Below are 13,678 nucleotides of genomic sequence, written 5' to 3'. Positions count from 1 at the left end.
ATGACGGTGAGTCAAGAAGACTCGGCTCCTGTAGTTCAGCTAAAAGAACCGACACATCGACGCGGATCGGTCGCGAGCGGCACAGCGGCAGCAGTTTGGCCTCCGGCCTCTAGGCGGCAGCGTATCCGCGCACCGCAGGCGTCGTGAGTTCCTTTTTCGCCAAGATGTCGGTGTACGGGCCAGTGGTGAAAATCCATCCCGTCGTTCTCGCTTCGATCTGCGACTCGTACGAGCGAAGGAATGAGGGAGCGAGCCGGGTCATCGGAACCCTTCTGGGTAAGTTAAACCCGGGCCGAGACGTCCCTCTCTCTTCTCTCCCCGGCGGAGTGATATGGCGACGGAGCGGGCGGATGGATGAGCCGTTAGCATTAGCTCTGCTGCTAACACATGTTGTCTCGGCTCTGTCTGACTCAGATTCCTGTTCTGACTCGTTTCTGCCGTGTGTCTGTTTCAGGTACCATTGACAAGCACTCCATAGAGGTGACCAACTGCTTCTCCGTCCCCCACAACGAGTCTGAGGATGAGGTGAGCTGGTGAAACATCTGGGGACCGTCAGCTTCTGCTTACTGGCGTTAACACACCAGCAATTTCGCGTCTTTTTGTTTTTTTGTTTTTTCAAAATGGGCATCTCAAAAAATTTGCAGTCCTGCAAAACAGAATCCGACTTCCTTTTAATTAAAAAATTATCCCCACATGTGGGGGGAAAAGGCAAAACAAATTTATATGTATAGCACGTTTCAGTACAAAGATAATGCAAAGTGCTTTACATGATAAAAATACAGGAAAATAAAACAGAATAAAATGTAAAAACAAAATAATGCATGGGAAAATAGAAACTAAAAGCAAATATTAAAAACAGTTGGACTACAAAGTTGAGCTAATGTTTCAGTAAAACAGCTTAACTAGGGAAAAAAAGGCAATCCTAAACAAATGTGTTTTTAATCTTGATTTAAAAGAACTCAGGCTTTCAGCACTTTTACAGTTTTCTGAAAGTTTGTTCCAGATCAGTGGAGCATAGGAACTAAATACTGCCATAAAGTGTTTATAGTTTTTAAAACTGATTAAAGTAAAAAAAAAAAAAAATAGAGTTGTCACCTGTTAAATCTGTTTGGAGTTTACGTGTTTTATTTTGCAGACTTGCATACCTTTTGTAATTCTGCTGTTCATAGTGCAATAGAATATAAAACCTGAGCGAAAGTGTAGTTGCCTCCGATTTTAAGCCTGTTTACTAGGGCTGGGCAATTAATAACGTGCAATATAATCACAATTACGTGTCGGTAAAATGTTTAAAGTGGGTTTGCCTCCACATGGAAGAGAATAGTTGCAGCAGTGAGATAATCTAATTTTATTATTATTATTAGATTGTTGATACTGGGACTGACGCGTAACAGTTATTATATTCAGCTGAAAGGTGACGTTTCTCTCTGTAGAATACAATTTTTTTTTTTTGCAAAGTAAACATGCCAACACAAAGTAGCTCATTGTGCTGGAATGGAAGTTGACTGAAATCCTTATTTTACTTTTAGTTTTTTCTTCCTACAAAAAATCCAAATGTGGTTTGCGTTTGTTCTCAGTCCCTTTTACTATGATGCCGTTAATTAAAAGCCAGCGCCGCCCATTGTTCTTGTAAATGACTCTGATTGTAGAAAACGAATTTGACGAAAGAGAAAATGCAAAGAGAAGCACGACGTGGCCGATGCAGTCCTGACCGGCTGCCGTTGTTAAAAAATAAAAAATAAATAAAGATGAGAATAAATAAAAAAATCTGTACAATGGTTTCAGGTTTTACACCCGAAGGTCCAAACCTTTTTCTGTGTTTTTGTGACGTAGCTGGAGTGCTGCGCTTGCTTCCATATCCAAATTGCTCTTGTGTATGATATGTATTTATTAGGGCTGTCAGTTTTAACGCATTAAGTTTGTTAGACTTTAACGACAAAAAAAATGCACACGTTAATCACACGTCAAAACACACACACACACACAATCCCCTAATGTTTTTTCCCCAGTAGAGACTGTAGCAAACCAGAGCGGCGCTCACTGTTGCCCAGTCCGCTTATTATATGTGACTTTGGGCTTTTGGGGAAATAAACAGCGTGCAAAAAAAGACGAAGAAACTGTTGTTGGTGTGAAAGTTCAGGATTAGATGTGTGTGAGAGAGTGGGAAAAAAATCAATAAGAAAACTTGCGACTTTATAAAAATCCATAATGTATTCATTTTTATGACGCGTAATACCATTATTTGGCATTAAAATGGGTATTTATTTACACATTTGTTTACACATGGAGATATGATTGGCGATTTAACCATTATTGGCCAGAGTTTAACATTTTATGGCACCAGGATGTTTTCTTTACAATTCTGAAGTGCTCGAAAAATAGAAATATTTTTTTTTGTACAAACATGTTTTTTTTTTTTGCTAGTGTCATTTATTGCATAATTGCATTTTAAGAAAGCCCAAATAGGCTTTTACACTTTCAGAAATAAAAAGATAACATATGCGATTAATTTGCGATTGGTCTCGAGTTAACTATGGATATCATGTGATTAATCGCTATTCAAATTGACAGCCCTAGTATTTATTATTATTATTTAGCAAACTCAAATCAGCAGTTGAGTCGTTCCTTTGCTGCATGTTTTTAGGCATACCTCAGCAAATGGTTACGTATTATTTTGGGGAATCGTAAGTATGCCTGCAGTATTTATACAGATGATTTTCTAATGTCTAGCAGCCCTAATTGCCAGATTACAATCAAATCAAAGCCCGTTCTGCTTTTGTGGACATGTGCAGATGCTGTGCAGCCAGAAACCTTCTCCCAGTGTTCTCAGCAGAGCCGCTGCACACTTTTCATGTTCACTTCAAACAGCAGGAGCTCGCTCTGCTGTTTGAAGTGGAGCCTGGAGTGAGTGCTGGAAAGTCCAGATGTGCAGTCAGAGCTCGGCTCACTGCCAAGGGGCTGACCAGCACCCCCCCCCCCCCCCCCCCCCTCCCAACCAAACCCAGCGTGTAGGAACTGGTTTTATTAGGTTATGTCCGTGTCTGCAGGTCGCTGTGGACATGGAGTTTGCCAAGAACATGTACGAGCTTCACAAGAGGGTGTCGCCCACAGAGGTCATCATCGGATGGTGAGTCGGCGGTGCCTAAAAAGTGTCTTCAGTTTTTAATACTACGGCGGCGACGCGTCCACAGCAGACTGACTTCCCTCCTCGCAGGTACGCCACGGGCTTTGACATCACCGAGCACTCCGTGCTGATCCACGAGTACTACAGCCGAGAGGCCACCAACCCCATCCACCTGACCGTGGACAGCGCGCTGCAGAGCGGCAAGATGAGCATCCGCGCCTACGTCAGGTGACCTGCTCTCTGTGTGTGTGTGTGTGTGTGTGTGTGTGTGCGCCTTCAGGCTCAGGATGACCTTCTGGATGTCTGTTTGTCTCCTTCAGTGCCCAGATGGGTGTGCCAGGAAAGACGGTCGGCGTCATGTTCACCCCACTCACTATCAAGTACATCTACTACGACACTGAGAGGATAGGCGGTAAGGGTGCAGAGGAGGCCGCTTCCGTCCATAAACCTTTTTATGTCCGGCTTTTAACGGCGCCTTTCACACGGTTTGTTTAATGGGTCAAAGCAGACCGTCACCAAACTGCTGAAATCAGGCGTTTCTAAAAGCTTTTTATGTTTTTTCCTAATGTAGAAAAGGTGTTTGGGATCATTTTCCCGTTTCCTTTTTTCCACTTAATTCCACTCAAAAAGTGAAACTTGTATATTCTATTAATTCATTACACACAGACTGATATATTTCAAGTGTTTATTTCTTTTAATTTTGATTATTCTAACTTACAACTATTGAAAAGACCAAATTCATGATCTGAGACAATTTGAATATTGTGAAAAGGTCCAATAGGTGCCACACACTAATCAGCTAATTAACTCAAAGCTCCTGAAAAGGCCTTTAAATGGTCCCTCAGTCTAGTTCTGTAGGCGACACAGTCATAGGGAAGACTGCTGACTGGACAGTTGGACTTGGCACCAAAGCTACCAGAACCGGAGGATCTTGGTGCTCCTGTTCTTAATTGGCCAGCAAACTCGCCTGACCTTATCCTCGTAGAAAATCTATGGAGTATTTTGAAGAGGAAGATGAGATGCACCAGACCTAACAGTGCTGAAGAGCTGAAGGCCGCTATCAGAGCAACCTGGGCTCTCATAACACCTGAGCAGAGCTACACACTGATGGACTCCATGCCACGCCGCATTGATCCAATAATCCAGGGAAAAGGAGCCCAGACTAAGTACTGAGTGCTGGACATGCTTATACTTTACATGCTTATACTTTACATGCTAATACTTTACATGCTAATACTTTACATGCTCATACTTTACATGCTCATACTTTACATGCTCATACTTTACATGCTCATACTTTACATGTTAATACTTTACATGTTAATACTTTACATGTTAATACTTTACATGCCCATATTTTACATGCTCATACTTTACATGTTAATACTTTACATGTTAATACTTTACATGTTAATACTTTACATGCCCATATTTTACATGTTAATACTTTACATGTTCATACTTTACATGTTAATACTTTACATGTTAATACTTTACATGCTCATATTTTACATGCTCATACTTTACATGCTCATACTTTACATGCTCATACTTTACATGCTCATACTTTACATGTTAATACTTTACATGTTAATACTTTACATGCCCATATTTTACATGTTAATACTTTACATGTTCATACATTACATGCTCATACTTTACATGTTAATACTTTACATGTTCATACATTACATGCTCATACTTTACATGTTAATACTTTACATGCTCATACTTTACATGTTCATACTTTGCATGTTAATACTTTACATGTTAATACTTTACATGCTCATACTTTACATGCTCATACTTTATATGCTCATACTTTACATGCTCATACTTTACATGTTAATACTTTACATGCTCATACTTTACATGCTCATACTGGTGGCCAACATTTCTGGGAATCTTTTTTGTTTTGTCTTAAGTAATATTCTAATTTTCTGAGTTACTGAGTTTGGGTTTTTCATTAGCTGTCAGTTATAATCATCAAAATAAAATAAAAATAATACTTGAAACATATCGGTTTGTGTGTAATAAATGAATATAATATAGTAGTTTCACTTTGAATGGAAGTACTGATTAAAAAATAATCCGCTTTTTCATGATATTCTAATTATATGACCAGTCCATGTACATTGTGGACTGATTTTATTTTATTTATTTTTTTGAGTCCAATGAGACCAAAGTTGTCATTTTTAGACTCTATACCCCAAAACAAGTATTTAAGACTTGTGTGGCATTTCTCAAGCATGGTGGTGGGAGCATCATGCTGTGGGGAGTAACTCCAGATTCTCAAAGTTCTCCTCCAATCTCCCAAACGCACATCAACACTGACTTTGGAACGGGCCCACCAGAACCTAGACGCCAGGTCCAAGTCACGAAATGAAGAAACTCAACTGAACTCCGGCGTGTAATGACATTTTCTTTGCATCGCAGTGGATCTTCTCCAGAGAACTCGTCTGACGCCCAGCCGTACCAAGGGGCTGACCTCAGACCTGTCCCAGGTGGGGTGCGCTGCGTCGCGGATACAGGACATGCTGACCACGGTGCTGGCGTACATCGAGGATGTGCTGGTGAGTGGTGCCGCCGGGCTCCGGCCTGAACGCCTGCTAGACGTAAAACTCTGACCGTAATCCTGGATCTCTGTGTCTCAGTCCGGCAAGGCGACGGCAGACAACAGCGTGGGCCGATTCCTCATGGACCTGGTCAACAAGGTGCCGACCATCTCTGCAGAGGACTTTGAGAACATGCTCAACTCCAACATCAACGTAAGTGCTCCTCAAAGATCTACTCAGCTAGGTCCCCCCCAACTGCATTTTTACATGATTTTGCTCCACAGGCACTGCTTTTTATTTAGGGAAAATTATTACAGACAAGTTAAAATCTTCTTTCAGTTGAAAATATTAAGAATAAGACAAATTATTTGTCTTTCACTCACTACATTTTTTTTTTTTTTTTTTACATTCTCTTTAATTTCATAGCAAATGGGTCCACAACTATCCAATGACTTAAATGCAGACTTTCATGCAAAAACTCCACTTTTGTTTGTTTATTAGAATTGGTTGAACACAGCCAGCGTTTTAAAAGAAAGACCAACCAAAATGCTGCTGTCGTTGCTGAGAAAAGGCAAAAAAATAACAAATAAAAAGCCAATCGATTCTAAGATTTTGAAAACTGGTTGACCAGATTTTTATTTGTCAAATGTGCAAAACTATTTAGCCATTATTGGCCAGAGTTTAACATTTTATAGCACCAGGATGTTTTCATTCCAATTCTGAAAAGTGCTTGAAAATAAAAAATATTTTTTGTACATGCATGTTTTTTTGTTTTTGTTTTTACTAGTGTAATTTATTGCAGAATTGCATATTAAAATGCCCAAAAAGGCCTTTACACTTTCAGAAATAAAAAGATAAAATATGCGATTAATTTGCGATTAATCTCGAGTTAACTATTGAAACTATGCGATTAATCTCGATTTTAAAAAATGTAATCGTTTGACAACACTAAAGAGATGCTTTGTGTTTGCAGGACCTGCTGATGGTGACCTACCTGTCTAACCTGACCCAAGCACAGATCGCTCTGAATGAGAAGCTGGTGCTGCTCTGAGGAAACATCTTTCGAGTCCTATTTAAGTTTTGATTCGTACTTTTTCTTTCAGCTGAGATGAATAAAGGTGTTCCACAGTCAGAACGGAGTTGATCTCTTTTCTTCAGCGACGCCTCCTTTTTTAAAAACATTGCAGGATTCTCGCACATAGCTGCCGAGCTTTAAAAGGACACATGGTGTTCCAGATGTAATCACGGTTTTTCCATTTCCGTTCCCCAGAGGGTTTAGTGATTTAAGATTTTGTTTGGCTTGACTCTGGATTCCATGTAACTGCTTTTATCATGAGAAACTGACTTTTTCTCACCTTCTTTTTGTCTAATTAAAAAAAAAAAAAAGTACAGCCGCTCCGCTCTGCCGGTAAAAACTGCGGGTTTCCTACGCAGTCTGGAAAATGATTGAATCGGAAGGGTCAATAAAAGTTCAATAGAACTAAGTTCTATTGAACTTTATATGACAAAAGTTCAATAGAACTTTTATCATAAAGGTTAATACTACAGTCGTTACATCCTCCCAACCAATCACAACGGAGATCCAGGAATGCCCATCCACTAAGCTCCGCCCCCTTCAAAGAGATCAGGGAGCACGTGCTTTATATTTTAAAACCGTGTAGTTTTGGTAAAAAGTTGGTTGAATAAAAGGTTGAGTTTTAATTCAGTTTTTGTGTTCTTTAAAAATAAATCATTAAGCAACAGTATAAACATTCATCTGTGCGCACTCCATCATTCATTCATCTGCTGTCCACAGTTTTGTCGGCAACTAATCTTTTCCTCCAGGTTTCAACATCTAACTATGGTAGCGATATCGACAGTAAACTTTTGCATTATTTGTACAACTGACTGATAAGGATTTGGAACAGTGGAAAATTTAATCTGGAGCGTTGACATGAATGTGTGGAAAGCCTGTATGAAATTCTAGTAGACTAGCTGAGGAAACCTGGAATAAACCCGGGGTGTCAAACTCATTTCTGTACTGGGCCACTTTGACCTCATGGAGTAATTAAAGGGGCTCATTACACATTTATAGATACTTTTGATTTAATCATTTAATTTCACAGAAATACAAAAGATGTACAGTAAGAATAAATAAAGTAGCACATTTAAGACCAGTTTATCTGCAAAAAAATAAAGTTCATATTGGTGTGTTACACTTAAAACTGATAAATCTGCATCACTTTTTCTAAAAATCCACTTATTTAAACTTGCTTTTCCCTATTATGATTTTTCGTATTTTAAATTTTTTTGTTTTGTTTTGTTTTGTTTTGAAAAGCGTCTGTGTCCAGAAAAACGCTTAAGTTTTTTAATTTCTGGGTAGGTTTTAATGTGTTGAGGGAAAAGTGGCCTCTAGTGGCAGCATGCTGTTACTACACATAATAAAAAAAAATCAACTTTCGCTACAGGAGGCACAGTTTTATCCCCTTTATACAATTTAAAATATATGCCTCTATGACATAAGCCTTTTTTATTGGCTCCTTGAGTTTGACACGTGCAACAGATTAAAAAGTATTAAAGCTCAAACCATGAAAGCGCCTTCCAGAGGTACATACTTTATTTGCCCGCTAATGGCCAAGATAAAAACAAATAAAATCTGCCAGAATCTGACTTGATAGTCTTAGAGGGAATATTTCTCTCTTTTTCTTGTATTTATGCCTAAATGGGTCAAAGTAGTTTTGAAAGAGGGTGACGTTTTAACATTTAAAGTACAGACCAAACACCAAACAAAGCGGATGTGTTTAACCGTGATTTTTAATCTGAGCCGGTTATTAAATTCTACATAAATATACATTTTACAATCAGAAGCAGAGGTACGTTTTTTTTATGTGTGTTTTGTTTTTTTAAAGCTGGGAATCCTGAGTTACAAGTGCAGCATAGTGCAAAGGGTTTTAAGGTCACGTCTAAAGGCTCCATCCGGGCGGAGCAGCGGATGAAGCTGCTGGTTGATCTGCGGGCTTTTAAACTGCGGTCCTCAGTCCTCCTTTTTCTTCCCTTTGCTCTGAGACTTCAGGATCTTCTCCACGGCCGCGTAGCTCTTCACCGCTGCGTCGTACACGGAGTCCCCGGTGGACCTGGCGACGGCCGCCGCCTGCTCCGGGTAGTAGAGGGAGGCGCTCAGGGTGACCAAGCCCGCCGGGTACAGGACCCTCTTAACCCGGGATCCTCTGGCCAGGAAGAGGCCGACGACTCCGGCGACACCGATGATTCCCGCCCGGGGGTAGAAGTCCTTGGGGGGGTTCTGCAGATAGGCGTACGCGTCGCTCCCGAACCGGACGACCCTCTGAACTCCGGGCCGGATCTGAGCGTACGTCCCCTGACACCAGGTCGCGTACGGCTCCGCTAACTTCCGGACGGTGGCCACGGTCTCCTCCAGCTGGCCCGCTTCAGGCTCCGCGCGGCGGGCGGTCGGCGGAGGAGGAGGGGGGCCGGTGTACAGCGACAGCTCCTCCAGCTTCACCGGGGACGCGGCGTCCGCCTCGCCGTCCGCGTCGGCCGCAAACACGGCGAACGGCAGGAGACTCGAGGCGCCCGGCATGACTCTACCTGTCACCTTCAACATGATCCAGGAGGACCATATGCGCGCGCTGGCTACGGAGTCCGCCGAGGGACAGGACGCACTGACGCCGCGTTTTTTTTTCTAGCGCGACAGAAAAAAAGAACTGACTATCCGCAGTGATGCTTAAATATATATACCTTTATAAACTGTTTTCCTCTCACATGCTAAGTTATTTTCACTAAGCTTATAGTTTATTTGGTTTGGAAGAAACACTGCAAAATGTGTGCACATAACGACAAGGTTTCAAGAGTAGGCTACTAACTGTTAAAACAATTAGTCTCTTACTAACCAGACATTGCCTTTCTTTACAATCTATTTTATCAGCAAGGCTCCGTTTTTAAACATTTTAAAAATAACAGGAGACAATTAACAAAACAAACAAAACAAAAAACTCATAATAAAAATGGAAAGCAAGCCATCTTCTATAAGATCAGAATATAAAAATATAAAACTGCTATGAAATTACTTTTCTTTGGATGTGACATTTTAATAAAACATCCGTAAAGTGAGCTGCATTAGTATAGTATAAGCAACAAACAAACCCAAGCTTTCTGTAATAACTAGCTAATTAGCTTGTTTGTGGTTGGCCATTTGAGAGAATGAGATTTAAAATTAAAATAAAGCCAACTGCTCCAATAATCATCATAAATGTGTTCCAGTCCTCTGCAAACTTTGCACAAAATGAAGACTGACACAACAAACCTTTTAAAGGAATAAAGCTTTATCATGGAGCACTTCTTGCTAACTGACTACTAAGAGGACCTATCCCACGGACAAACCTCACAAACTTTTACATGTTTTCACAATGTGTTCCAAGTTCAACATGATTTTTTTATAATACTGAAGAAGAATGTTAAAACCAGATATTTCTAACATTTTAGAATAGTGATTGCAATGCAGCTAAATTAGCCTGCGTTAGATCATGAATAACATATACAGGATACTGTAGACCCACGTCATAATACCTGCCTACGTATAAAAGCCCTCTGAAGTTGCATTTTTGAATTTCTTAAACTGAAGAGTTATATAAACACACAATTTATGTATTTGTATTTATGTATGTATTATTGTGTGTTTTTATTTATTTATTTATTTTTTCAAAGGAATGCCCATTTGTTTTTTAGCATGTCCTATTTACGTTTTTAGAGGCGTGATTAAATTATACATAAACATTTGAAAAACATACTTTACACCATTTTTAAGTGGGACAGACATTCATTTTCTCTTTTCAGGTCAACGTCTCCGGTTACCATGGCAGCCTGAACGTCTCCATGGCGACAGAAAACATCGACGCCAACGGTCCGAACCTGCTAACTCGGTGGTCACTGGCTTCTCAACGTCAAATGTAATTTTTACCGTTCCGTTTTAAGCACCGTTGGTTAGCTAATCAAGCATATTAATTGTAGCAGCTGCGGTTGTGAGGCCGGTTTTTTCTTTCTTTTATTTAACTGTTATGGAATGTCTGGGAGTATCATCTGGCCTAGACCTACAGGCTCTGTCTGCGCTGCTGTCTACTCAGCAGGAGGATGAGGAGGAGGAGGACTTAAAAGTAAGACTTACTAACTCCATAAAGAGTACACGTTCATTTAAAATAAATAGGCTTTTTGTATACAATTAGTTCATATATTACTTAAAAGTGTGGGTGCAGTAGATTTGGCCTAATATATTGGGTTTATATTTCAGCAGAATGCAAGAGCCTGCTCACACCTTGGTCCTGGACACATTGGGCCCCCACCCAAAAAAGATAAAGAAGGTATGTTGACTAGTTTGTCTCCCTTACATTTATTTTGATAAACATTTTTAAAACCCAAAACCGACTTTGAATATTTGTTTGCTGATCCAGTGTCTACTACTGCTTACACAAAGACCAACAGTAAAGACATCTGGAGTGAGGAGGAGGTGGTTGAGGGCTCCCAGTATGACAATCTGACTGACCCACGACCACAACCTGAGTAAGGACGAGTGTGTGTGTGTTTATATATATATATAAAGAACCGTATGTATGTATGTATGTATTGTATGTATGTATATCTATATATAATATATATATATATATATATATATCTATATATATCTATATATATATATATATATATATATATATATATATGTGTGTGTGTGTATATATGTATGTGTGTGTATATAGGTATATATGTATGTATGTATATCTATATATATATATCTATATATATATATATATATTATATATATATCTGGTATTATACTGTATATATATATATATATAATATATATATATATATATATATATATATATGTGTGTGTGTGTGTATGTATATGTATATATGTACTGTTTGCCATTTTCATGCGTAATCTGATGTTACTGTGTGCAGGTATGAAATCATGTTGAAGCAGAATGTGGGAACACAGGATTTGTCCTTGGTTTAAGTGGGAAGGACCCATCTTCAATGTGCTGTGAAGCCATGCTGGTAATTTATAAAGCAAATTGTTTTTTTTTTATATATATATACTGGAGACCCCACAGGGACAATAGTTGTATTCAATTTAAATTATTGGGTGGGTTTAAAACATTAAAGGCTAAGGAATAAGGAGCTATGTTATCATTAGGAAATCCAGACATTGTGACCTTATCGTCAAATACGGCGATGACAATACATATCGCTAGCAATTAACCCACACTTTTCTCACTAGTCACATTCTTTTTCATCTACACAGTATCCCCAGCACTACTCCTGGGCTTAAGGAGCTGCGTCACCATAATCAAAGGCAAATAAATACCTAGATGACCGAGAAAGTTAGTTCTTTCTTTCTCTGTCAATACAGAATACAGATATAAACAGGAAATATTTAAGATATCAAAAGGCAAATAAATTATTTTATTTTCTAGGTCTTAAAGCAAGTGATGAGCTCTATAAAGGACATTTAATACCTTGTTTCCTTATTTAATTCCTGTAGTACAGCAAATGTGTGATAGAATAAGATAAAGCTATAGAAATGTAGGTAAGTCTTTAAATAGTGTAATAATAATAATAATAATAATAATAATAATAATAATAATAATAATAATCTTACTAATTTACAATAGTTTATGAAAGATTCAGATTTTTTTTCCCCTTTAGGTGAAAATAAAACTACCTGACACAGAGGCAACAGATGTCTTCTTGGATATAAAAGAGAAGTTCCTGGATCTGCGGACACCAAAGTAGTAAGAAATACTTTGAAAATCTTGTCTTTCATTTCTGATCTCGTAATGAGAAGCTGAGGTTCAGAGTGAGAGTTCGCCTCTTCAGACATTTCATTTTCACATTTCAGTCGGTGTCTCACATCGTGACCTGAGCTTTGATTACAACTTCAACCAGCTCTTAACATCCTCCTCAACCACTTCACATCACACCCACTCCCTCTTTGTCTCTTTCACCTGTCTCTTCTTTCTTTTCTTCTCTCTTTTTTTTAGTAAACTTGGCCTACATCTGCCCCATCCCATCCAGAGTCAAGAGGGCAGAGCTCAGTTCTTTAGCGACAGAAAGGAACTGGAGGTGACCCTGCTGATGAAGCGACCCATGGACTCTGTCAACATGCAGTAAAAGAAGAATAAAATAAGTCCTTTCCACTTAAAAAAAAAGCAAACATCTTGGTCGGAACTTTAAGATTATACATACTGACTTGTTTAGTGCCTAAAAAAATCAACGATGGAAGTAAATCTCATGTATTGCTGTGAATGTTAAAACAAACCCACACTTTTTTTTCATTTGCCATCTCTGACTTCATGAAGAAAAGTTCTAATAAATGTTTTATTCAATACTAAACGTATTTTTATTGCCTTTAGAAAATGTTATATAATCTTTATTTTGTTTTCTTAAAAGCATTTACTTTTAAAGTAGTGGGATGTGACAAAACATTTCCATGTTGGTATTTCATAAGCAACAGTAGAAATGGTACAAATTTGTGTCAGCAAGTAAAAACATGTCTGAAGAAAATATAAATATTTAAATAAAATAATGGTTATTGGTTATTTAGGTAGCCTAATACTGGTTTATCTATTGGGCAAGGGAACACTTTTATTGTTGCGTAGTTTAGAAGTTGGACCCGATTAGCTTAAAGCAAAACAGCTACGTATAGAAAAATAAGAACGAGAATTTAACATCAAAATAAAATAAAATAAACTTTTACCATAAGATGGTGCAATGGAGTATTGTACAAGAGCAGAGTTTCCCAACCTTTTCAGCTTCAGATCCTGTTTGCAAGAGCGAAAGCAGAGGCTGCCAACATACACCCTCTTTAATAGCCTACAAAAGTATTCAGGACCTTTTTCAAATTTTTTTTTTCTGGTTACAACGTCTTGCTCTCATATGTTTTATTAGAGTTTTATGGAAAAGGCCAGGACAAAGTAGGGCATAACTGTCAAGTGAAAGAAAAAATATAGCA

The 13,678-nt window shown here is 38.7% G+C and overlaps 3 protein-coding genes across 3 annotated transcripts; 2 read left to right on the top strand and 1 right to left on the bottom strand.

Moving 5' to 3' along the window:
- Positions 1-131: 131 nt before the first annotated feature.
- On the top strand, positions 132-6,808 carry LOC118563492 (eukaryotic translation initiation factor 3 subunit F-like). The gene is made up of 8 exons (XM_036138617.1): positions 132-276; positions 455-525; positions 3,045-3,124; positions 3,212-3,349; positions 3,442-3,533; positions 5,558-5,694; positions 5,776-5,889; positions 6,650-6,808. Exons 1-8 carry the CDS (start codon positions 165-167, stop codon positions 6,725-6,727), a joined length of 822 nt encoding a protein of 273 aa, XP_035994510.1. The 5' UTR covers positions 132-164; the 3' UTR covers positions 6,728-6,808.
- Positions 6,809-8,451: 1,643 nt separating this feature from the next.
- On the bottom strand, positions 8,452-9,351 carry LOC118556437 (MICOS complex subunit MIC26-like). The gene has a single exon (XM_036138615.1). The coding sequence runs from the start codon at positions 9,275-9,277 to the stop codon at positions 8,690-8,692; it is 588 nt and encodes a 195-aa protein (XP_035994508.1). The 5' UTR covers positions 9,278-9,351; the 3' UTR covers positions 8,452-8,689.
- An 18-nt stretch (positions 9,352-9,369) lies between these two features.
- Positions 9,370-12,999, top strand: LOC118563490 (dynein assembly factor 6, axonemal-like). The gene is given in 7 exon segments (XM_036138614.1): positions 9,370-10,823; positions 10,958-11,027; positions 11,118-11,226; positions 11,626-11,666; positions 11,669-11,721; positions 12,373-12,458; positions 12,708-12,999. Coding segments are annotated over 7 exon segments (585 nt in total). The 5' UTR covers positions 9,370-10,727; the 3' UTR covers positions 12,838-12,999.
- Positions 13,000-13,678: the final 679 nt, after the last annotated feature.

The sequence above is a fragment of the Fundulus heteroclitus genome, chromosome 6 (genome assembly GCF_011125445.2).
Source record: "Fundulus heteroclitus isolate FHET01 chromosome 6, MU-UCD_Fhet_4.1, whole genome shotgun sequence".
NCBI classification, from domain to species: domain Eukaryota; kingdom Metazoa; phylum Chordata; class Actinopteri; order Cyprinodontiformes; family Fundulidae; genus Fundulus; species Fundulus heteroclitus.
Note: the sequence above shows the minus strand (reverse complement) of the source record. Positions and strands in the feature narration are given on the sequence as shown.